The sequence below is a fragment of the Pipistrellus hanaki genome (genome assembly GCF_964339955.1).
Source record: "Pipistrellus hanaki genome assembly, chromosome: 2".
NCBI classification, from domain to species: Eukaryota; Metazoa; Chordata; class Mammalia; order Chiroptera; family Vespertilionidae; genus Pipistrellus; species Pipistrellus hanaki.
The window spans coordinates 155593815-155610841 of record NC_140504.1 but is presented as its reverse complement, the minus strand read 5'-3'; the positions used below and the strand labels follow the sequence as shown (position 1 = coordinate 155610841).

The 17027-nt window shown below is 40.7% G+C and overlaps 1 protein-coding gene across 3 annotated transcripts in view; it reads left to right on the top strand.

The window, feature by feature from the left end:
- Positions 1-17027, top strand: part of PDE4B (phosphodiesterase 4B) — a 423560-nt gene that overhangs the window by 299156 nt on the left and 107377 nt on the right. For all 3 annotated transcript variants that reach the window (XM_084871377.1, XM_084871378.1, XM_084871379.1), the window contains 3 exons: positions 7166-7202; positions 7327-7397; positions 16612-16661. In XM_084871377.1, coding sequence (XP_084727503.1) covers positions 7166-7202; positions 7327-7397; positions 16612-16661 — 158 coding nt within the window. The remainder of the gene's footprint in view (positions 1-7165; positions 7203-7326; positions 7398-16611; positions 16662-17027) is intronic.

The window sequence follows — 17027 nt, the reverse complement described above, 5'->3', positions numbered from 1 at the left end:
TTTCATTTAAAGAACAACGGTGGAATTGTGTTACTTGTTTATTAAATTTTCGAAACCAAATAAAATTGGATGCTGAAATGCATGCCTTAAAAGGTTTCTGGGCACACGTACAGTTGTTTTTCACATCATATGTTATAAAAATATTCGTAGCTCCCTTCAGGCGCCAGCCTGGAAAATTCCACTGGGCTCTCTTCCTGTGTTGGAAAGGAAGCTAAAAGGGTCACCCTCTTGTGAAAGGGGCAGGGGGCATTTAAAAGCTACCAGTAGGAAAACACTCCCCAGGGCATTTCTGCTAACCAATTTTAATAGAAGCACCCCTGCTCTAAAATATTAATCGGGAAGGCGGAAATTCACTTATTCATCCACTTGGCAAATATTTACCGAGTCTCCCCTATGTGACAGGCAGTATACCACATACTGGGGGAGAGGGGAGGCAGGTGAGGGCTGGAAGGGGTCAATGGGTGGAAAGGGGGACATCTGTAATACTTTCAACAATAAAGATAATTTTTAAGAAATTAACAAAACAGTGGAAAAATCACAGATGAGTTAAAAAACAACAACAACATATTCTCAAAAAGGCTACATGCTGTCAGGGATGTTAAGTAAGGAAGATAAGAGGAATACCCACATAACCCTACTAATAGTAAGGTCAAACATTTAATGCGTGCTTACCAAGAGCCAGGTGCATTGACATATGTTATCTCTTTCATCTTCACGACAATCCTGTCGGTTGGTACCATTATTGTCTCCACTGTATAGATGATAAGACTGAGACTCTGAGAGACTGAGAAACCTACCCCTCTCCCATGAAATATGTCATGCTATGTCTGATGACCATATTCAGAACTATTGGACTCTATCCACCTATGTTCTTCAAACTACAAGGTAGACTCTACTACCAGGTAGAAAACAGATGGGTGCACATTTGAGGTACCTGAGGCCGGAAAAGAAGTAGCCACTTTGCTGCAGATCATGTAGAACCAAGGGAGTTTCTGACCAAAGGGATGGGAGTGTTGACAGTGAATATACCTGGAATTCTCTCTTCCACTAAGAGGAACACCTTTCTAGTCTTCCTGTGTAGGGAGCACAGGGTATTCAGTGAGCTGGAAATAATTAGAGCTCATTCACATGGCATCTCACAGATGAAAGACTATCTTTGGGAGGCAGCTAACGGTTCCCCAAACTCATGCCAAACAGCAGGATGGGTCTCAGGTTCATTCCTGAGGCTTCTCAGAAGGTTCTAATCAAATTTCAGATTAAACTCTGATGATTTATTACTTAGAATAAAAAGGTTATAGACATTTTGAAGTTCAAGAGACCTACATGATCACAGTCCAATTCAGTCTATAGCTGTAGAAACAAACCCTAATTCTGAATGCCTTTGTATTCAGAGTCCCTGATACTAATGGTTTATCCTCTTTTCAGTTTTACCAAGCAGCAAAATGTTTCCCAAATTTTATTTATTTTTTAAAAATATATTTTATTGATTTTTTACAGAGAAGAAGAGAGAGGGATAGAGAGTTAGAAACATTGATGAGAGAGAATCATCGATCAGCTGCCTCTTGCACACCCCTACTGGGGATGTGCCCACAACTAAGGTACATGCCCTTGACCGGAATTGAACCCAGGACCTTTCGGTCCGCAGGCTGATGCTCTATCCACTGAGCCAAACCGGTTTTGGCTGTTTCCCAAATTTTAGAACTAACATGGTATTGCCAACTTTAAATTGAGACAAGTAGGTATTGTACATGTTATCTAGTATCATTCTCAATTGTTAAAATAAAAAATAGGGAGACGCAGTTTCATAATAAACAACAGCCCATCTCAAGAAAGAAAAAAAAAAGTTGGCAACATAATACCCTCCTCTGATAGACACTAAAAATAAGATGCATTAAAATCTTTACATGAATAAAAATAGCACAGCATTTGGTGTTGCAAATATTTCAACATTATATTAAAATTTTTATATATTTGTCAATTTAGGAAATTATATTTCTCAACAAAACAAGAAGTGGAGCGTGAATCATATCCAGATTCATCTGGCATTTTATTTTACCAGGACCATATTGGAAAATCCACTATCCCCCATGTATCTTGAGTTAAACTGAGGAATGCTTTTGGAGATATTGCATTCAATTATTACTCTTCAGGGTGAATTAAAATAGAGCAAGTGTGGGGAGTGTCTGGCCCGAGGGCCATATGATGCTCCAGAAAGCATTTGGTCTGGCCTTGCCAAGGCACTGTGGGTGAATTAATTAAATGTTTGACCAAATTAAGCAGGCTAATTTTTTTTTTTAAATATATATTTTATTGATTTTGTACAGAGAGGAAGGGAGAGAGATAGAGAGCCAGAAACATCGATGAGAGAGAGTCATCGATCAGCTGCCTCTTGCACACCCCCTACTGGGGATATGCCCGCAACCAAGGTACATGCCCTTGACCGGAATCGAACCCGGGACCCTTCAGTCCCCAAGCCGACGCTCTATCCATTGAGCCAAACCGGTGCTGGCAAGCAGGCTAATTTTTAAGTTGATAATTTTGTATGACCCATGAGTGATGTTATAAATATCCAAATGGCTCTTGCCAGAAAAAATGTTCCCCATCCTTGTATAGGACTGGCCTTGTTGCTCCCTACTTTAAACCTTCTAGTATTTCTTCTCAACTTTTTAAAGCCACCATTTATGTGAGCACTGAGTTGTCTCTAGAACGAATGGTCAAGAGAACTGAGACCCAACAACCAAGAGGAAAGGCAGAAATAACAGCCTACCTGCTGATTGATTGACTACCAAAAAATGCAATGTGGTGTCTAAAACTTGAATTAGACTTAATACTATCCCACATCCCATAACCCCAGTATGGCTGGTACTATAATTTTCTTATTTTAAAGATGAGGACATTGGAGCACAGAAAGATTAAGTAGCCTGACCAATAAATGTAGGACCAAGGTTTAAATTCAGGGAGTCTAGGCAATTAAACCATAAGATATCCAGTACATAACAGACACTAAAGGAGGATGAAAAAATAAAAATAATAGCATTAACCTCTGACTACCTTTCCAGATATTATGAGGATTATATTCATAGTTTCTAAAAAAAAAAAAAAAACAAACCTTGAATTTAGGCACTTTGCTAACAAATTGAACATCTGTATCTTCCAGGGAGGTTAAAAAAAAATTAGTAAGTCAATAGACAGTTTTAATGCTTTCAGGTAAGGACAATCCTAGAAAGGTATGCACAGGACTTTGAGAGGCCTGGCCAGCCAGGGCAGGTAGCCCAGGCTGAGGAGTTATAGCTAAGCTGGAAGACTTAGCAAAGCAAAAGAGGATGAATGGGGAAGGGCCTTGTGCTAACTCTCCAGTTGTCAGGAGCATTGTGGGAAACCACAGCTCAGTGTGACTGAAGCCAAGAATGTGAGCAGAAGAGAAAAATAGTGAAAGATGAGGCTAGAGATATAAGCAGGAACCTCATCATGCAGGGCCTAGGCTAAGGAGCTGGCCTTTATGCTGCAGTGGGAGCTACTAAAAGTTTTGAAGCAAGAATATACATAATCAGAGGGATGGTTTTGAGAGATACCTCTGATTACAGTATGAAGACTAGTTGGAAGGGTTGACAAACCTAAAGACTAGTATCCAAGGGTCAAATGGAAGACTTTGGTAATCCACAAAACAGAGGATAGAGATCTAGCTTAGAGCAATCCAGTGGGCAGTTAATGAATATTTGCAAGTTAGGATCAGCAGGGATTGTGGTTGACTGTGAGGTTCCAGTCTTGACCAACAAGATAGGTGGTTGCACTATTCCCGAGGTCCAAGAACATTCTCTTATCACATGAAATGATGTATATGAAGATGCTTTGTAAACTGTAAAGAACAAGGTAAATAGTTCCCTTGAGTGTGATGGGGGCAGACATGATTAATCTAAAGAAGATTAGTCTTTAATCTTTTGGGAAGACAGACCTTCAATTGTTTAATTGTAATAGTAATAATAACAAATACCAATAAGAATAACTATAAATAACGGAAGAGTTTTTATGTGCCAAGCACTAACATTTGCATCCCACTTTACAGGGGAAGAAACTGAGGCATCGAGAGATTGCCTGATGTCTCCTAATTAGCAATAGAGCCATTGAGAAACAAACCAATGCTGGCTGGCTCCATATAATCTATAATAATAAAAGTGTAATATGCTAATTAGACTGACATACTTTAAGACATCCTTCCGGATGACCTTCCGGATGAAGCTGGGGCTGCGAGGGAAGCCCAAGTCCTGGGTGCCAGATGGAAGCCAATGCCAGCAGCCAGAGAAAGAAAGGCCTACTCTTGCACGAATTTCGTGCATCAGGCCTATAGTAATATATGTTTCTCTAAAGACAGACTAAAATCAGTGTTGCAAGAAAATACAAGTAAAATTCTATGTGTGGCTATAAAACATAGAAATTAATAAAATCTAGAATATAGCAGTAGAATTAGCATTTTTGCTTTACAGAAAAACGATTTCATTGTTTAAATAGACCTACACTCAATTCTAAGACCCAGTGTTCTCATCTCCAATTACTCTATCAAATTGTAATGTGCTGGTGTTGTCACTAGATGGTGATAGTGCCATGGATCTGAATATCTGGCCTCCAGTGAGTCACTGCCCTCTCTAGTGGTTTGGGAAACTAAATACATCTCTTTTCCATAACCCATCAAGTAGTTTGTTATTTCCATGTCATTTATTCTTAATGATTAACATATAAAATTTTTATTTAAAATTTTAGAGTAGCTTCATAAATCATCCAACTGAACTCAAATATGAGTTTTTTTGTTTTGCTTTGTTTTTTTCCTGTTCTTGCTATAAATTACCTGTGAATTAGTTGATCATTTCTCTAGCAGCTATTGACATACAGCATTAGCTTTTGCAGCTCATATCTCTTCAAGGGAGCCAGTGCTAGGGATCTGAATGTCCATCTTCTGCTTCTGAATGTTCTGCTCTCCTAATCTTTATAAGTTCCATAATAGCCAGGTTGACATGGAGTCCTCTTAATGTTTGTTTACCGCCCTTTAACCATTAGTTTGTGCAGTTTTAGTACAGTAACTCCTCATTATGCAACACTATGTCTGTCAGTTTTAGGTACTACAGAGGTGTGAGATTTGCTTATATTATTTAGCTTTTGTTAACTCCAGAAATCCAGGAGCCATAGACGATCTACTTAACTCCATGACCTTATTCCCAACTCAACCCAATGTCTTCAGAACAATGTGAACTTCACAGCAAAAATCTGAACACATAGCAAGATATTTCACCCATCTGAAGTTCATCTCAAGAAAATAACTTAGGAAGGGGCAGTCCTAAATGCAGTGTAGCACTCTGCATTGATCACAACTGCTCATTTCTTTGGCTCCTCCCATGAACCCCAAGGGTCTTCCATTGGCTCTCTCTAAACATGTCCCCTAACCTCAGGAAGCCATCACTGCCATTTCTTTCACAATCCCCATGGTTGTAGGTCACTCCTAAATCTATACTTTAATTCCCATAGTTCAGTCTTCCTATTCATGTCTTCCACAAATATCTTAAAACCCAGCATGTGGGAAAGTGGCACAACTCCTCCACCAGTTCCTCCACACTTTTTCATTTCTATTCATGACTTCATTATTTTCCCAGATACCCATTTTTGAAACTGAAAAGAACCTCTTTTTGGGGGGATATTTTTCTGTCTCCTCTCCTCTGTTTTAATTTGTGGTCACAGATTCTGTGTAATTCAATCTGTCAGCTAGGCAGTGTCACCGTAAAATAGGAAACATAATGATGTAAAGCACAGACTTTTGGAATCTAATAGTCTTAAGTAATTTCACTTATTCCTTATGTGCTAGTTAAGCACTTGCTTAACTTCTCTGAACCTCGATATCACCTATAAAATCAATGTATTAAGGGCACCTGCCTTAAGTCTTGTCACAAGCATTGAAAAAAAGATACTGCACATACAGTGCTTAGCACAGGGCCTGACATATGGTAACCGTGCAAAGCATGCATATGCTTGTCAGTATTATTTTTATAATCACAAAGTTAATGTGCAACAGGCTTACTCAATTGAATTGAAAGGGGACTTCTAGGTAAGACAAAGCTAATGAGGGGAAATGTTATATTAAATAAGAGCCTGAAGTAGAAGCCTGTGTTTAAAAAGAGGTGCTCATGCACAGAAGTGTTCAACTGTGCACCCCCAGGCCTCACATAAGGCCTGTTAATGGGCAGGTGCTTAATAATTGCTGGTTGTGTTGGTAATTAACTAAGAAGGGCCATATTTGTATGCTGATCATGAGGACAGACAGTGAAGGAACTCATTGTCAACCGACTGGTGTGTGGCTGCTATGATTCATGCTGTGGTAGCAAATTGGCCTGGTTCTGTGTCTGCAGCTCAGGCGGACTGTCTTCTAATAACTTTAATGGAGAGTTTGCTGCAGGTGGGCTTAAGTAGACTTATCATCAAAGCACATGGCAGAGGGAGAATACATTTCTGAAAACACACTTTTGTCCGTTCCCAAGTACAGATTTACATAATACTAGGTACAGCTTAATCAGATCTTTGGGACAAAATGAACAACAACGATATGGTAATGGTAGGTTCAGTCAGTACAGTTGCATTAAAAGCTTTTCCCTGGGTACTTTAAGAAAAAAAAAGTTATATTAAAAACAAAAAAGTAATGGGATTTGCAGACAGAAATCTGTGTTTAAATGGCATTAAGGCTGCGGTTCAGATCAACAAAAGCCAGGAAATCCAAAGTTAACCTTTATCCAGACTGTTATGCCATTTTTTCCTACTCTCTATGTGCCTGTGAGCAGTCCTCCCTTTGAATTTCCTGGCTCTGGCAACCCACAAGTCACTTTGAATTACAGTCCTCTAGGTCTGCTGTTTAATGGAACTATACCCTGAGGATATATGCTTACTTGCAAATGCTTTCATGTGTAGTCACTGTAAGTCTAGGAGCCATGAACTGGTGATGATGGATTTTTTTCTTCAAGTTCCTGATATCCCCATGTATGCTGAAAGCAGTCCTGCCTTATATCTAGGTAGAAGGTCTTCAGCATATCATTTGTGTTGCTAAGACTGATAAAGTGTCATATGGCAGCTTATATGCCACAGTTATCACTCAAATGTATGTTTAAAAGTTGCTTTTCTCTTTTTCCACCAGACATGGAGATGACTTGATTGTAACGCCTTTTGCCCAGGTATGTATCATGCTGGCCCTGGCTCTCTCTCCCTTCATCTCTGGGTGTAGTTTCAAGTGTGGCTTCTGAATGCTCCCATTTAATCTCCTTTTGTTTCTAAACATTTGAAAACTTGTTCTTCTAGGTCCTCGCCAGCTTGAGAAGTGTGAGAAACAACTTCACTCTACTGACAAACCTCCATGGTACATCCAACAAGTAAGCATGGGCTTTCTGTGGAATTAGGAATCCCTTTCATAGAGGCGAAACCACTGAAGAGCACTTAAAAATGAACAAAAAACTATTCCATGGAAATTTGCCTCCCAACCTAATTTAAGACACAGGATGACATTTTAAAATAAGATGGAGTATCATCGAATTTTAGAACTGGTAAAATGTTAGAAATTTGCCTGGGATTTATTTGTCTCTGTACCCTTAACAAATGAAAGAATGAAATGAGAATTTTGTTGACTGTTATATTTGCTACTTTGGAAAGTATGAATACTTAGCAGTAATGGCCAAAAATTATATTAAAATTCTTTTGAAATAATCATTAACGAATTCAGAGATTCAACTTTAGATTGAAAATATCAAAAAGTTCAAATCCAAGTAGCTTATATTTTGATGATATGTAAACAAGTTCATGCAATTTGATTATCTTCTCCTTTCCCCCCAAATGACTACATAAAAGTGGTCATTTCAGTGAACATTGTTAAACCTCATCCCCTTTATCTGTAAAATTGAATTTGATATGCCTACAGGAACTTTCTCCTCTAAAATCTTGTCAACCTATTTGTCTAAATGCTATGCAGTTCACTATCCGGTATTTTTAAAGGTCAACATAGGACTCACAAGGTCACAAAACCATGTTCCTGGAATAGGAGGGCTGAAGGAGACCTTTGAGGCCATTTATTCAACCTCTTTGTTTTTCAGAAGGAAAAACCCAGACTTCCTAACAACCACATCATAGGTTATAGCTATACTACAGCCAAATCCTGAATATCCTGATTTTTCCAGCCAGTTCTGGCTACAGAACACCCTGACTTTTAGCCTTTGTGAAATTTTTCATCAATCCTCTATTTTACTTTTATCCACCTTTTCATGGAGTGGAGTTGTTAAGGTGAGAGGAGACCCTGCTTTGAAAACTTACTTTTTATTTCACTGTTCTATAATTTGTTATAGAACTTCCTATGGGAGCTCTGCATAACCCAGTGGAATCTTTCCCCACAATGTTCTCCCCTCTAAACTAGTCCCCAAACTGCCACCAGAGTGACTGTCTGACCACATAGCTCTCCAGTATGAGGCATTTCCATGGCTCACTCTTATCATTCAGATAAAGTTTCAATGTGGACACTTGGCACCCAAGGCACCTCATGATCCAGCTCAAGTTAGTTTGATGGATAGTTGTTTGGGTTTATATTTGATGCAGTATACATGAAAGCTAGAGACTTGCCAGTTTCTTTTGCCATGGTACTCCCTGTTTAGTCGTTTATTAAATAATTTACCCAACAAGTATTTATTTATCCATACATATATATGTATTTAAGAAATATTTATTGTTCATCTGGCATGGCTCAATAGTTGAGCATTGACCTATGAAACAGGAGGTGATGGTTCGATTCCTGGTCGGGGCACATGGCTAGGTTGTGGGCTTGATCCCCAGTAGGGGGCATGCAGGAGGCAGCTGATCAATGATTCTCTCTCATCACTGATGTTTCTCTCCCTCTCTCTCTTCCTCTCTGAAATCAATAAAAATATACTTTTTAAAAAGAAATATTTATTGAGTACCCACTTTGTACAAATCATGGTGACACAATAATGACACCAAAACATTCAAGTTCTCTGCCACCTCAGGGCTTTCATTGTAGTAGCAAGTGCCAGGGCATACCATGGTGAACAGTCAGACCGGGTCTCTAGCCACATGGGATCACATTCTAACAATTATGGTCTTCTTGTTCTCTTCATGTCCTGTTCTCCACCCTGTTTCTGGCCTACTGTCTCTCTTCCTAAAATCTCTCTCTCTTCCTGCCAGTGATTGCCTGGCTAAGTCTTGGTTGGTTTTTATAGCTCGTCTCTAGAACCACCTTCACCAGGGCATTCTCCCTGACTCCACCAAGCCAGGCTGAGTAACCTTCAGTGTTCCCAGAACACTCTGCGAACTTTAGCATACCACTTATGGATCTCTGTCCACCACTGGACAATGTGTCCCTTGAGAATTACAATTACTTTTCATTGAATTTCCAAGAATTAGCAGAATACCTGACACATAGTGAGTGCCTAATAAATATTCATCATAATTCTCGCTAAATAATTATCTGAGAAAGACCACCAGTTATTTAGAAAAATACTTTTTCAGAAGTGATACCTTTTGTTTTCCTACTTTTTTTTTTTTTTTTTTTTAATAGTACAGCCTTTGGGGCCATACTTACTGGCTTTATAATCTAATTCTATGGCTTGAAAATTACGTGACTTGGGCAAATGAACCTCTACATTTCAGTTTCCCAGTCAGTAAAATAGTGTTGTTCTGAGAATTAAATGAGTTGACACTTATAAAGCATTTATAACATCACATAGTAGATGCTCAATAAATGTGAGCTATTATAATTGACTAGAGGCCCAGTGCACGAAATTTGTACACTCGTAGGGTCCCTAGCGGCTGCTGGCTGGGTACTTATTCCCTTCCCCCAGCCTGCCCCACCTTCTAGTCAAACTCCCAGACAACTCCTTCAATAGAGGGGACAATTTGCATGCTACCCTTTTATTATATAGGATAGTTATATATCTCTTCCAAATCCCAGAAATAAGGTAACACTATAGGGTTTCATATTCATTATCTTAGTTTCAATCACCATAGTGAAATTCATGACAAATATTGTTGCCCCCACTCTGTGGATAAAGAAACAAAGCTTAGAGAGATTAAATAGCTTGAGCAAGAACATACCACTTCTCATGAATGGCAGACTCATACTTGAAACCTGATATCCTGACTCTCGTTGCAGTAGTTTTTCCATTTACTACCCCTTTTATGTCTTCTGAGTTATGGGAAGAAATTTCTGAAGGCTTTGTAACAGAGAGTCATTTAGGAAGAATTTACAAATAGATAAAGGTCAAAGAGCCTGAAGTCAGAGACATGAGCTATAAGAGTGTTTAAAGGAATTAAAATATGAGAGTGAAGCCCTGGACCAAGATGATGAAAGTTAGAATTGGGAAAGAAGGAATCAATAAATATACTTTCCAAAGGCTTCTTAGCAAATCATGACTCAAGATCACTACATTAAATAGCTCCAAGGAGTTAGGGCTGAAGGGGGTGGGGTGGGTCAGGGTGCGGTATCAGAGGGATGTTTGTTTTTCAGTTATTAGTTTGTTAGCACGGAGCTTGGATGTTCTTAGTATTGTTCATGGTCTATTAATGAGCATAAACATTGCTGATTAATGACTACCTAAGCAGAAATGACTTTCTCGAGAATCAGATCTTTCTATAGTCTTGGGTGTTTTGGGCCACATAAACCTTCAGGAATTGAGTTGCCATATTTAAAGCTCACCAAGGGCTCATCCTCTGACTAAGGATCACCGCCTCCCCCCCCCAAATCATGGCCCTTTGTATCATCTTTGGTTCCAACCAAACCACGTTCATTAAATAAAATAGATTTCCAGCTGTGCAATCTTTGTGAATGATCTTTCTCAAATCCATACCCATATTTCATTGATTTCAAGTACCTCCTTCAAATAAACAGAAGTTCAAGGCAGGGTCCATAATGCATTATGTTTTATTCTTAGGTAGTCAATACTCTCAAACTGATAAAGAAAACCTACTATCCACCAGGGATAGGTCCACTGTCCTGAGAGTGTTCCCCAACCCCCTTGCCCCACAGATATACTTATCCTAAAAACTGAACACGTAAGATTCATAGAACTCTGAAATTGCTCTCTGGGGTATTTGACTTGGGTTCCAGGGTGCTATGCCTTGCCTTCAATGTAACATTTAAGCAATAATGTGTCTTTGGGGTGGTTTTCATAAGATATCTTGAGTGTGGTTTATTATATGAAAAGGAACTCCCACATAGAACTCTGCTTCTCATAAGTCAAGATTTTCTTTATCTTTTGGCTCTTTGCTCTGCCTGAAAGCATTCCATTGTCTGTCTGAGCTTTACCACCCAAAGGGGGAAAGTCTCAGTGTTCCTCGTGAGGTGATTTCCTTACACTTCCATGAAATGTTTCACCGAGGAATGCTTGATTGGGCCTGTGTTTCTTGGCTTCACATTAAAACCTACATTCCCTTTGTCCCAGGAGTTAATTTTGAAAATATGGCTTTCAATTAGAGTTGTTAATTTAGATAGGTATTCCTAAAGCATTTGCTGCCTTCAAACAGGCTGGTGGAGAAATCGCATGTACGAGTGAGAGTGCCTGCCGTTCTGCAGTCTGGGGGCCAGGGGGTAGAGCAGGGAGCAAAGAGGTGTCCCCATGAGTCAATAGTGTCACTAGCCTCCCAGATATTACCAATGGCTATCAGGAAATCATGTAACAGTTCTGTAGTAACATTCTTCCAAGGTATAATTCAATCAACATGTATGCAATCTTTGAGAAAGAATTAATAAGCACTTAATTTTTTTTTTCAGTGTATATCTGAAGTTCCTTTCATTGCTTTATGTACTTTGGCATAGGATTGAAATTAGCTGAGAATAATAAAATTTTGAACAGAGTTGGAAAGAACCTAGCCAAATTTCCTTAGCGTAAGTGAGGAAATGTATGTAAAACCCCTCACACAGGACCTGGCACATTGTAAATTTGTAGTAAATGTTAGCTGCTGCTGGCTCTCCCCAAGTGGGAAAGAAACTGAGAGGTGCAGTGGGTTGCCTTTGGCTATGCAGTTGGAAGGGGCCAGAGCCAGGATTAGGAACCTTGTCTTCTTATTCATAGTTTGTTCTTTCTCTACTGTGCTATTCAGGGCTGCAAAGTATTTATTGCTGGGGTCACATTATCCTCCCTATTAATGTCACTGTCTTCAACAATGCAGGCATATCACTTCTTAAGGTTCTTCCGTAAGTTAGGGATCATTGGAAACTGAGCAGCCAATGCCATTTTCTTCTGGCACTTGCTGTTTTCTAATTGGCATTCTTGTGTCTTGTAAGCCATAACGCAGCCTCCAGAAATCATTTAAAATGTATTGAGTTCACTCATCTAAAATGCATTGAGCCACTTCTTTGTACCAAGTCTCAGTGATAAACCAAATAAGCATAGCTCTTGCCTTTTCACAGATTAGACACACAGTTGCTTATCAGAATTAGCAACTCTGAATGAAAGCTATAGCTTTAAAATTAACTCCTAGGGCAAAGCAATTAATGCTATTTTTACAATTTTTAAGAAGTCATTGGGAGAATTAGGTGCTATGAGTAGCTATGCTATTAAGAAAGCAGAAATTTCCAACACTTATGGTCTTTTAGTCCATTCCTTTTACAAAAGCCTTCTTTGGAGTTCAGGAAGATAGGTAAAATAAAATTATTATAAACATACTAGAGGCCTGGTGCATAAAATTCATGCATGGAAGGGGGAGTTTCCCTCAGCCCAGCCTGCCGTCTCTCCAATCTGGGCCCCCTTGAGGGCAGTCAGACATCCCTCTCACAATCCAGGACTGCTGGCTCTCAACCACTCACCTGTCTGCCTGCCTGATTGCCCCTTACTGCTTTTGCCTGCCAGCCTGATCACCCCCTAACCACTTCCCTGCCAGCCTGATCAATGCCTAACTCCTGATGGCCTGTCCCCCCCGCCCCCCCAAATGTCCTCCCCTGCAGGTCTGGTCCCTCCCAACTGCCCTTCCCTGCTGGCCTGGTCTCCCCATCTTCCCTCCCCTGCTGGCCTGGTCTCCCCCAACTTCCCTCCTCTGCTGGCCTGGTCACCCCTAACTGCCCTTCCCTGCTTGCTTGATCACCCACAACTGCCCTCCCTTGCAGGCCATCATGTGGTGGCCATCTTGTGTCCATATGGGGGCAGCCATATTTGACCACATGGTGTGGCCATCTTGTGTGTTGGAGTGATGGTCAATTTGCATATTACTCTTTTAATGGATAGGATATTAATCTAATGAATATATAATATATAATTAATATATATATAATTAATATATAATGAATATAATGAATACCTACATCATGCCTAGTTTTTGCTAATTCCAAGGTTACAGAGATGAACAAGATTCAATCTTTGATTAAATGTCTTACAGGTGAGCGGAGGAGACAGCCAGGAAAATGGGAATTGTGATCTAGCATGAGTAATACTATGATGGGGCAAGCATGGGGAACTACAATTAGCACAGAGACTGAACACAAACTGGAAGGCTCCTCCAATGCGGTAATGCCTGAGTGAAGCCCCAGAATATGAGGAGTTTGCCACTTAAAGAGGAGGGGAAAGTGTTCAGCTGATCTAAACATATGCAAGGGCCCAACAACATAAATGCATGCTGTGTATGAGAAACAGCCAATAGTATGTAGAACCAAGATTCTACAGATAAAATATTCATGTGGATCCTGCCATCAATGGGGCATTAATTAGTGGTGGAAATAATATGTGCTCATATGAGTTATAACAGGAGATAATAATCCTAAAGGTACAAATAAAGCACCATAGGAGATTAGGAAAAAGATCATTTTTAGCTTAAGAGGATAAGTCTGTTGGAGGACATGGCATTCGATCTTTGGAAGTATGATTCTGACACCAATTTTGTTGTATGCGTTTTTCTCCCCATACATCAGAGCAGTTGGCCATGAAACCAGCTGGGCATCCCATTATTCAACTCAATTCTGACACTATTTACCTGGAGATAGTGTCAGATCCTACAAGTTAAGGGCTCAGTCCTCCCAACTGCCTCTACCCCACATTTCAGATGCCAATCACAAATCCAGGTTGTTACCTGTGCTTCTAACCTGGTGGCTGTAGATCCACTGTTCCAATCACTCCCTCTTTGGGTTTGATTAATTTGTTAAAATGGCTCACAAAAAAATACTTACTAGATTACTGGTTTATCAGAAAAGGGTATAACTCGGAATAGTCAGATGGGAAAACCTGTGTAGGACAAGGTATGTGGGAAGGAGCTCAGAGCTCCCATGCTCTCTGAGCCTGACAGTCTCCACATGTTCACCAACCCAGTGCCTTTGGAGTTTTATGAAGGCTTCAATAGAAAGGCATAATTGATTAAATCCTTGGTCATTGGTGACTGGACACAATCTCCAATCCCTTTCCCTTCCCTGGAAGTCCAGGGCAGGGCTGAAAGTTTCAACTCTCAAATCACAAGATTGGTTCCTCTGGCATCCAGTTTCAGGGATTTTCCAAAATCCTCTCATTAACATAACAAAAGACACCTTTGTCAAGCTTCTTGTTCAGGAAATTCCAGGGGCAACAGGAGAAAGACCACCAAATTTATATTTCTTACTAATACACGTCAGAGAAAGCTAGATAGTAGTTAGAAGTGTGAGCTTGTGCGGGGAGAGCTTTCCTCTCAGAGGAATGGCTGAACAGTGTCAGGAAGATGGACAGCACATGGCCAAGGCCAAAGAAGTGATGACATTTGGCTTTAGCAACCTCTGAGTTAGTCCATTCATTCATTCATTCATTCAACAACTATTTACTGAGTGGTTGGCATATGAAAGGCCACTCTGGGTTTTAGGGATCCAGTAGTGAACATGTTGTTCCCTGCTTCCATCACGTTTACGTTAAATGAAGGCGTTCTATATTGGACAGTGCTTATTTTAATTACAATTTTAGAGAGCTATGCAGGTGAAGTACAAGATGGCGTGGTTTGAAATGAAATCTCAGGCAGGGAGGAATCCTGAGAGATAAACTGGGAAACGCATGTTGAGAACAAAGAGCAAAGAGCTTTGAATGCCAGGCTATGGAGTTTGACATTTAATCTCTTAATTTTCCTGAAGAGCAGTCCTCAGTTTCAGTGCAGATGTCAGCAGCCATGGAGAGGGCACGCATTTTGGTTTCTAAAAGACTTAGCTTTGAATCCCAATCATGCCACAGAGGGATTAAAAGTACCTTTCCTAGGATCACCTAGCTAATCAATGTGAGGGATGTGAACCCTGTTCATCAGACCCTGCAGCTATAAAATATAGTTGCCTAGAAACCAGATTACCCCTAAGGGACCAAAACTGAATTTGGAGCAGTTAATAACAAACATAGGGAAATAACTATGTGCTCATACCTATAGGGAGACCTTCCCTTCACAATACCTTTGCAATCTATATGCTGTCATTTAGAAGTTGGCCTTAATCCAAAACCTGCCTATACATCAGAATTCACAGAGAAGTAACCAATTACAGATGCCTATCCCAGATATACCAAAATAGACTCTCCAGAGACAGGGAAGGGATTCATAATTTTTAAAGCTGTACAAGTGAGTCAGACGTCATTCATGTTCAGAGACCCACTAACCTAGAGTCCCACTCTCCTGCTCCTTGCTAATATCCTGTTGCTCTTTAGTGGGGCAGAGAGTCCTCTGTACCCGTGGTTCTGAAAATGTGATTCAAGACCAGCAGCATTAGCACCTGGGCACTAGCAGAAATGCACACACTTGGGCCCACCCCCAGCCAACTGAATCAGAAACCTGGAGGTAGACCCAGCAATGTCTCAATAAACTTCCAGGGGATCGAGGCACTCTACATTTTAAAAGCCATTGCTCTGTACTATTTCTGGGAGGTTCCCCAACAATGCATTGGAAGGGTCTGGCAGTTCTGCAAAACATGAGAAGGATGGTGAAAGCAGCAAAATCCGGGGGTCATGGGGACATAAAAAAAGACACAGAAAAACAAGAAAGAAACGGAGAAGCAGGCCCAGTGTGTGTGTATGGGGGGGGGGGGGGGGGGCTGGCATGAGTAGGTTTGCTTATTTCATTTGCCTCGACATCAGCAGTTTGTTATGCTGTAGAATAATGCCCAGTTTCTCCATGAAAAGACCGCTAGATAAATTAAGCTACCTGAATTACCATTCCTAGTAGCTGTGTGACCAGGGATGCAAAACTGGAAGCCTGGACTGATTGATCTCTATGTGCTCCTCTGGCTATAACTCTCTACAGCACTGCCCCGAAGGGGCTGGGATTCACTCTTACATTTGGTACCATTCCTGAGCAAGGAAATCCTCTTCTAAGGGCCTCCTGAAACAAGGAAACCTGGAACAGAGGAGCCGGTGAGGGACCTGGCGTAAAGGACTTCCTTCCTGGAGTGTTGCCCATCCAGGAGGCTGCGCAGAGGGAAATTCCAGGCCATCTGGATGTGAGAGAATTGCAGTCATTTACGCATGTTACAGGAGCCTGCCTTCCGGAGAAAGCATTATGTCACTTGATAGCTCATTGTGACCTGGAAAACTCCCCAGAGATCATGGGGAGGCCGGGAGAGGATATTCAGACAAAGACTCAGGTCTTCTTTTCTCTCTGTCTCCACAGGAGGTCCCCAGCTGCTAGCCAGCCTCCTGTCTCCAGAGTCAACCTGCAAGGTAAGCCATGCCATGGCCTGTCTCTGTGTTTCATGGCAATAAGTGTGCCTCTCATGCAGAAACCTTTTTAAGAAATAATAGTATTTGTTTGCATACCACGGGCCCCAAAAGTAAGGCTCTTACTGACTTTTTTGAAAAGCATACTGGAGCTTGACTTCATTCCATGTGAAACTGAGTGAAAAGCAGAATTAACTGGTTTCCCCAACATATGTATGCCCAGACTTCCAGAATGTGGTAGAAGAGTGGTGACGCTGCTTCCCAGAAGAAGGGCAGTATTGATAGCGCAACTTGACCTCATCTTTCTGACCCCAGTGAACTCCAGGAGAGCTTGACCTCACAGGCCCTCAGGTGCCTCATGTTGGGCTC